At 43.4% G+C, this 8,802-nt stretch overlaps 1 protein-coding gene across 3 annotated transcripts in view; it reads right to left on the bottom strand.

The window, feature by feature from the left end:
• TCEANC2 (transcription elongation factor A N-terminal and central domain containing 2) overlaps positions 1-8,760 on the bottom strand; it is a 61,022-nt gene extending 52,262 nt beyond the window's left edge. For all 3 annotated transcript variants that reach the window (XR_004052267.1, XR_004052268.1, XM_010372472.2), the window contains exons 1-2: positions 8,580-8,760; positions 7,837-7,980 (exon numbers count right to left, since the gene is read on the bottom strand). Coding sequence is in view for 1 of the 3 variants with exons in the window: in XM_010372472.2 (XP_010370774.1) it covers positions 7,837-7,938 (102 nt within the window). In the remaining 2 variants the exon portion in view is untranslated. The remainder of the gene's footprint in view (positions 1-7,836; positions 7,981-8,579) is intronic.
• Between the last annotated feature and the right edge of the window lie 42 nt (positions 8,761-8,802).

Here is an 8,802-nt window from a genome sequence, read left to right on the forward strand (position 1 = left end):
CTCTCTTATACCACATTTTACCATACTCCACTTTGCATCCCTCTGCAACTTGTATAGACTCCTATTATTGCATCTATGCTTCCTGCAAATACTTACCATCAACAAGGCTGTCTTTCCCTTGAGGGCTGGAACCATTTCTCATTTATCTCACTATCCCCAGTGCACAGCAGGTATAACTGAACAAAACTATTTCTACCTTCAAGGACTAAGTATAGTACAGTTTTCAGATATGAAATTTTAGGTCAGGAATAGGAAAAACAGTCTATTCAAGAGCAAAAGAATTCCATATATATCAAGAAATGTCTCAATCTCTAAGCATTGGCCAGAAAATAGATCACTCTAATTACTTGGAGGAACAAAAGAAATGGACACAAAATATCAATAAGTATGCTACAATGAGCAGTAGAACAGTTATTGCCAGAAAGAAGATGTGCTTTCCAATATACCATCTGGTTTTACAGTTGTGGATTGCTGAAATGTCAGGTTTGACAAAACCAATTAGGGAAAATGATTCATTCATAAGCAGTTATGTGGGTACCATTCCACTGGTGGGGGCAGAAGGCAACATATTGGCTAGTTGATCCTACAAAGGAAGGAAAGGTTTATAGAACATTCTGAAGCGATTAACCTAAAAGAATGGGTATACTCTAGGACCTTTTAATTTTAAAAAATCTCTTACTGCAACCAACAGAAGAAATCACTTCCTCTTAAGGGAGTAAAAAGAGATTAACCAAATTAACCTTTACCACTTAAATGGACATTACATGAGCTCTATTGAGAATCACTTTTATAGAATGTGATAAGCCTATGGCAAAATTACTTGTAATATATAGTGATAACAGAAGTACAATGGTCCTAATATTCCAAGATTTTTATACCTCTTCAGTTTGGCATTCAGAAACTTCCGCCTTTTTTTTTTTTTTTTTTGGCTCACCCTATCTGCAGGACCCAGATTGTCTAGTTCAAATCTCAACTTTGCCACTAATGGCTACGTGACTTCAAGCAAGGTACTTAATGTCTCTGTGCCTTAGTTTTTCATCTGTAAAATATAAATGATAAAAGCAGACATTTCACAAAGCTATTATTAAGATTTAAAGAGTTAACATTTGTAAAGCATTAGTTAGCACAATGCCTGGCCCATAAAAATTGACTAGTTTTACTAGTTCCTTATTACTATCCTTATTACTACTATCATCCTCCTCCTCCTCAGCTTTGGTTTTACTATACAAGCCCCTCCTTTTCCATACATGAAAAGAGGAAACTATCGGTTTTTACTACATGCCAGGCCCAATGGTTAGCCCTTTCAACATGAATTTATTTATTTCGCTCTCATAATAATCATGCAGATGGGGTACTGTTATTTCTGATGTTACTAATGAGGAAACTGAGTCTTGAACATTTAGTAGGTTATTGGCATTAAAACATAATGCTGATGTTTGGAAGTCACTTGGCAGAAAGTGGACCAAGCTGATTCCAACATTCACATTTAACTCAATTTCTTTTTAATTTGCCATTGTGAACACACCAAGCATCACGCATAATAGAGGAAACAGAAGAGCGCATACCACTCATTGAATGGTTATATGTCACTACTTCCCTAGAGTATATCAGACCTAGCCAAATCCTCCCGTCCCTTTATGGTGCCCTGCCACATAGCCTTCTTTGGGTACAAAAACAGGTACTAAGCTCTCTCTTCTCTTACCTTTTTTTTTTTTTTTTTTTTGAGACTGAGTCTCGCTCTGTCACCCAGGCTGGAGTGGAGTGGCGTGATCTCAGCTCACTACAACCTCTGCCTCCCAGGTCCAAGTGATTCTCCTTCCCCAGCCTCCTGTAATCCCAAGTAGCTGGGATTACAGGCGCCCACCACCACGCCCGGCAAATTTTTGTATTTTTAGTAGAGTCGAGGTTTCACCATGTTGGCCAGGCTGATCTCAAACTCCTGACCTCAGGTGATCTGCCCATCTCAGCCTCCCAAAATGCTGAGATTACAGGTGTGAGCCACCGCGCCAGGTCTCTTCTCTTAACTCTTATTGTCTATATGACAATTCTGTAACGGATCACATATAATTTTGTAGCATTTATTTTATTTTTTGAGACAGGGTCTTGCTCTGTTGCCCAGGCTGGAGTGCAGTGGTATGGTCATAGCTCACTACAGCCTCAACCTCCTGGGCTCGAGCAGTCCTCCCACTTCAGCCTCCCAAGTAGCTAGGACCACAGATGCATGCCACCACGCCTGGCTAATTTTTTCTTTCTTTTTTTTTTGTTTTGAGACGGAGTCTCGCTCTGTCACCCAGGCTGGAGCACAGTGGTGCAATCTCGGCTCACTGCAACCTCCGCCTCCCAGGTTCAAGCAATTCTTCTGCTTCAGCCTCCCAAGCAGCCGGGACTATAGGCACGCGCGATCATGCCCAGTTAATTTTTGTACTTTTAGTAGAGATGGGGTTTCACCATATCGGCCAGGCTGGTCTCAAACTCCTAATCTCATGATCCACCTGCCTCAGCCTCCCAAAGTGCTGGGATAATAGGTGTGAGCCACCGTGCCCGGCTGCTAATTTTTTTTTTTTTTTTTTTGGTAAAGATGAGGCCTCACCACGTAGCCTCACCATGTAGTTTGGTCTCAAACTCCTGGGCTCAAGTGGTCCTCCTGTCTTAGCCTTCCAAGTGCTGGGATTATAGGCATGAGCCACCACACCTGGCTTCATCATTTATTAACTTTTTATAATTTGATCACTTTTCAGCAAGTTTCATGAGGGTTCGTATTTTGATCTTAAATTTCTCTTATGTTCTCTATAGTACTTAGCATTGTGCTGTGCATAAGCTGTTTCACAATATTTGTAGAATACTTTACTATCAAAACCCTACAACGGCATTCCAGAATACAGATGATTACTGTTTATTCAATATTTTTTACCGACAGTGTAGCACACACTGTGTTAGGTCTTGGAGCACAATCAGAACATAATAAGATATTACAGTCCTGGGTCTCAGGAATTCACAGTGGATTGGAGAAAACTACAGGTAATCAGACAATTACAATACAGTAAGGTAAGTGCTACGACAGATACTTGAACCAAATGTTGAGAGTACTAATGAGGGAATAATTAACTCCCTTATAGAACCCAGAAAGTATTTCAACGTTCATTTATTTGACAAATATTTATTGACCACTTAATATGTGTCAGGCACTGTGCTACGCCCAAGGGTAGAGAGGTAAATAAAATACTCAAGGTCCTGGCTGAGTGTGGTGGCTTATGCCTGTAATCCCAGCACTTTGGGAGGACAAGGCAAATGGATTGCTTGAGGTCAAGAGTTCAAGGCCAGGATGGCCAACATGGTGAAACCCCATCTCTACTAAAAATGCAAAAATTGGTCGGGCGTGGTGGTGGGCGCCTGTAATCCCAGCTACTTGGGAGGCTGAGGCAGGAAAATCGCTTGAACCCAGGAGGCAGAGGCTGCAGTAAGCTGAGATCATGCCACTGCACTCCAGCCTGGGCGATAGAGCGAGACTGTCTTGGAAAAACAAACAAACAAAAAAGAAAACAACAACAACAAAAAAACTCAAGGTCCTGTACTCATGGAGCTTATAATATAGGATTTATAGGCAAAGTGGTTCTTGAGTGGGTTGACAAATGGGTAGAAATTGACTCTGTAAAAAGAAACAGAAGGGGTTTCAAGGAAAAGAGACCAGCATCAAGTTCAAGGAAGCCCTGAAGACATGGAAGGGAAGAGCTTATACAAAGAATAGCAAGAAATAAGGTGTGGCTGGAATGCATACATATAAAGGAGGGGCTACAAGGCATGAGATGATAAGCACACTGGGGTAGAACAGGTCTCATGTGCCAAGCCAAGCCTTTTATTTTACTTCATTTGGTCATTCAGAAAAATGTATTGCAGCCTACTATAGGCAAGTCCTGTGCCAGGAACCAGTGACACAAAATCAATGAGACATAGTCTTTCAAGAAGCTCAGAGCATAGCGAGGCACAGGCATGTAAAGAAACAACCATGATACAGCACAAATAAGTACAATGATACAGACATGTTTAATATACAGGGATGGCTCAAAGATGGGAGTGATTAGATTGGCTCTGTGTCTCAGGGACAAAAGGGTGGTCAGGAAGGGCCCCATAGTAGAGGATTTGAACTAGGTCATGAGAGATGAACAGGATTTTATAAAGTAATGATGACAACAATAATAGCAAACATTTACATAGTACTTAGTATAGGCCAGACTCTGTACCAAACACTTTACATATGTTGACTCACTCAAATTTTGTAATACCTCATAAAACAGGTATTATTGATCCCCATTTTATAGAGTAAGACGAACACAGAGAGGCTAAATAACTTGACCAAGGTCACAAAGGTAGTAAGTGGCAGAGCTGGGATTTTAGTAAGGCAGTCTGGCTCCTAAGTCTGTGTTCTTAATTATTGCATTACATTGCCTCCAAGACAAGATAGTAAGGGAATTCCAGGCAAACAGGACGGTATGTGCAAAGGCACAGAGGAAGGAAAGAGCACAACATCTTTGGGGAATTGTGAATGGTTGACACGGGATGAGGCATAAATAAAAAGACTAGCAGGGGATGAGGCAGGCAGGTGCCAGGTCATGGAAGGCCTTGGATGCCATGTAAAAAACTATGATCTTTATTGATGGGTAATGAGAAATTATGGAAGGATTAGGCAGAAAAGTGACCTGAGTAGATTTTCTTTTCTGTTTTAGACATTTCTGTGGTATAAGAGTGGAATGGAGGTGAATGGGGGATGTCAAAGGCAGGGAGACAAGTCAACAGACCATAGCACTGCTCTAGATGAGAAGTATGATTCTGAACTTAAAGTGGAAGACAATTAAGTTAGTATGGGCAAGGACTTTTAGAAAGTAAAACTAAAAATTGAGGCCAGGCGTAGTGGCTCATGCCTGTAATTCCAGCACTTTGGGAGACCAAGGAGGGCAGATGGCTTGAGCCCAGAAGTTCGAGACCAGCCTGGGCAACATGATGAAATCCTGTCTCTACAAAAAAAAAAAAAAAAATTAGCCAGGTATCGTGGCATGTGCCTATAGTCCCAGCTATGATGTGATCATAGTCTCATGATCACATCACTGCACTCCAGCCTGTGTGACAAAGCGAGTCTCTGTCAAAAAAAAAAAAAAAAAGAAGAAGAAGAAGAAAAGAAAAGAAAAAAGAAAATTGTATATAAGAGAAAAAAGAGTTAAGGATGGTTCCTGGATTTCTAGTCCCAGTTAGTTGGTATATGGATATACATCAATACAGGAGAACCAGGAACAGGTTTGGAAGAAAAGCCAATGCATTTAAGGGGAATGTTATTACATATGCCTGCTGTTTTTTTTTTTTTTTTAAATGGTATCTCACTTTGTCACCCAGGTTGCAGTGCAATGGTGCCATCCTGGCTCACTGCAACCTCCGCCTCCCAGGCTCAAGCAATCCTCCCATCTCAGCCTCCCGAGTAGCTGGGACTACAGGCGCGCCCCACCATACCCAGCTAATTTTTGTATTTTTTTGTAGAGATGGGATTTTGCCAAGTTGCCCAGGCTGGTCTCGAACTCCTGGGCTCAGGTGATCGACCCGCCTCGGCCTCCCAATGTGCTAGGATTACAGGCATGAGCCACTGAGCCCAGCCTGTTGTTTTATTTTTATTCCATACTTTTCACATCATTTATTTTCATCATCACACATAGTGATTTTCAACTGGGGCACAAGAAGGAACCCAGAAGGGAGAGGGGTAGGAGGAGGTATATTAGAATATGGGTGTTTGGGCCGCATGCCGTGGCTCACGTCTATAATCCCAGCACTTTGGGAGGCCAAGGCGGGTGAATCACGAGGTCAGGAGTTCAAGACCAGCCTGGCCAACATGGTGAAACCCTGTCTCTACTAAAAATACAAAAAATTAGCAGGGTGTAGTGGTGGGCACCTGTAATTCCCCACTACTAGGGAGGTTAAGGCAGGAGACTCGCATGAACTGGGGAGGCAGAGGTTGCAGTGAGCCAAGATCCCACCATTGCCCTTAACCCCAGGCGACAGTGCGAAACTCCATCTCAAAAAAAAAAAAAAAAAGAATATGGGTGTTTGTAGGTGTAGGTGAGTGTATGTGTAGTTCAACTATTCCTTCCCACCTTTTTCCTGGAGAGAGTCTGACATGATCCCTCATTGAGAATCGCTGCTATGTATAATTATCCATGAATATTCTGACAAGGTAGAGACAGTTGAAAACCTTGAATGTGTTCTAAGGAGTCACAGAACTGCAAGACTAGGACAGACTTTAAAGATCATTTAGAGTTCAGTAGGGCTCAATCAAGTGCTGTCTGGAAATATGTGACGGCATTTGCAGTTATCAGAATGGGAGGTGCCGTTGGCATGAAGTACCTGAGAGCCAGGGATGCTAAGTATCCTGTAACTCACCAGCAGCTCCAAATAATGACAAATTATCTTGCCCCATACAACAATAGCATCCCCTTGAAGAAACACTGATATAGTTCAATCTCTACATTTTATAGATGAGGAAACTGAGGTCTTAGAGAAGGGACTGACTTGCTACTCAAGATCACCTAGTTACCAGTAGGGCCTGTTTATACTCTCCTTCACTGCTTTCCAATATAGGTCTGGTAAGTCTGTGGGACATCCAGAAAAAGAGTCCAACTGCGTATATGTCAAGTACTCAGAATGCTGCCTTGCTCTTACAGTCCTTTGCACATTTTCTCTAGCCCCAGATCCTCCTACCTTCTGAAACCTAGGCTGGAGGTGCAGTTCTGGCAGTTTTAGCATAGAAAGCCTAAAGAATGGATGTCATCCTGGCCAAATACATAAAATGTGACAGAACTCTGAGGAGCACAAACACTAGGAACCTAGTGCAGGAAGAAGAACTGATAAAACAAAATGAAAAAGTCAAATTTAAGAGGCAAGGTTCAGGATGACAAAGGGGACCAAGTACAAGTTGTTTTGTTTCATTTTAGTAAAATAATAATTACTTTAGCATTTATTGGGTGACTATGTTGATTGATTCATTGTATCTACTCTTTGCATCTTGCTTGCAGACATCAGACTGAGTTCAAGGCAGCAAAGAGTTCATTAAAACAACCTCTTTCCAGCTGGGCGCAGTGGCTCACGCCTGTAATCTCAGCACTTGGGGAAACAGAGGCGGGTGGATCATTTGAGGTCAGGAGTTCGAAACCAGCCTGGCCAACATGGTGAAACCCCATCTCTACCAAAAACAAAAATTAGCCGGGTATCTGTAATCCCAGCTACTTGGGAGGCTGAGGCAGGAAGATCATTTGAACCTGGGAGGTGGAGGTTGCAGTGAGCCAAGATCGTGCCACTGTACTCCAGTCTGGGTGACAGAGTGAGACCCTTTCTGAAAAACAAAAACAACAACAACGACAACAAAAAACAGCCTCTTTCCCGGTCTCAGCTGAAGCTGTAAAGCCATTTGATACAGTTCTGGGCAGTAAGATGTGAGAGAACAGCATCAAAACCCACCCCTAAATGAGTTTGTACAGGGTAGGTATATAGAATCATATCTGGTACTTTAACATTCCTAACAGACTACATTTTGCAAAAGAATAACAACAAAGGGGACTTGTCCTACCAGCTACCATACATGCTGTAAACCAGAGTAATTACAAGGGTGTAGCAGAGGTGTGCGGAAATTGATAAATGTAAGTCTGTACAGCTATGGGGGAAACAAAGGAGGAGTGGTCAGGTACACTTTGGGGGAGGAGGCATAACAAGAAATAATTCATGGGTCTTTTCACAAGAGAACCTCTGGCACCACCTTGCTATCAGTCCTTTGCACATTTCCTCTAGCCCCAGATCCCCTCTCACCTTCAGAGATTCAATCGTGGCCTGCTTGTAAACCTTTCCTCCAGAATCTTTCTTCTGAGGGCTATTCTGGATTCTAGGCGTTCGAATGACGAATTTATCCATTGTTAGGGGTCTCCGACTACCTTGACGTGCTTGCAGCGTGTTCTGGTCAAGAAAGACGGTAGATTCTAAAACCTCACTAAAGACTGCTGTGATATTTGCTCCCCAAAGTAACACAATTGAGTTCTCTGGAAGAATTCATGAATTATGGGGACTCGAGTGGAATTGACAGGAAGATTTCCTCCTGAGGATCTTCCTAAGAATTGAAACTGTAAACAACCATCATCAGCCTACGTCCTGGGTTAGGAGGTTCCTAGATTCCAGAAGTGCACGCTCTAGGGGGGATTCCAATATTGGGCCAATCCCCCCTAGAGCGTGCACGTAAGCCCTCTTCCAATTAAGACTGGGCTGTGGAAGGGTTAGAATTACACTAGGCTCAATGCCGCCCTCTTAACAATTACCTCACCACAGCCACAATCCCAAGGGTTGCCCTGGTAATCAGCAACTGACAACCACCTCCAGAACACACCAGGGAGTCTCACAATACGCAGCCATCCCCTGGAACAAACTGCTCGGTGGTCAGAGGACCCTACCCACGGCTGTAATCTCTGGATCCCCGAACAAGGAGAAACCCCATCCTCCTCGTTCTCAGCACTCAGGAGCCCGGGTAGGGGCACCTAACAACGGTCTGGCGTGAGACCCACCAGGAAAAGCAGCCCTGGCAGCTGCTGTTGGCGCCCTCCAGACTGCAACCCCGTAGGCTCCCAAGCCCAGTCGTCTGTGTTGAAACTAAATAGACGATTCCTCCCAGGGCTGTAGTTCCTCTGAAGAAACTCCGCCGGCCCTCGCGCCTCTGGGCCACAGCGAACCACATTCCCCAGAATGCACTGCGAAGAAATGCGGGCGGAAGGCGCGCCGAGGGCGGCT

Source organism: Rhinopithecus roxellana, chromosome 12 (assembly GCF_007565055.1).
Source record: "Rhinopithecus roxellana isolate Shanxi Qingling chromosome 12, ASM756505v1, whole genome shotgun sequence".
In the NCBI taxonomy this organism is placed as follows: domain Eukaryota; kingdom Metazoa; phylum Chordata; class Mammalia; order Primates; family Cercopithecidae; genus Rhinopithecus; species Rhinopithecus roxellana.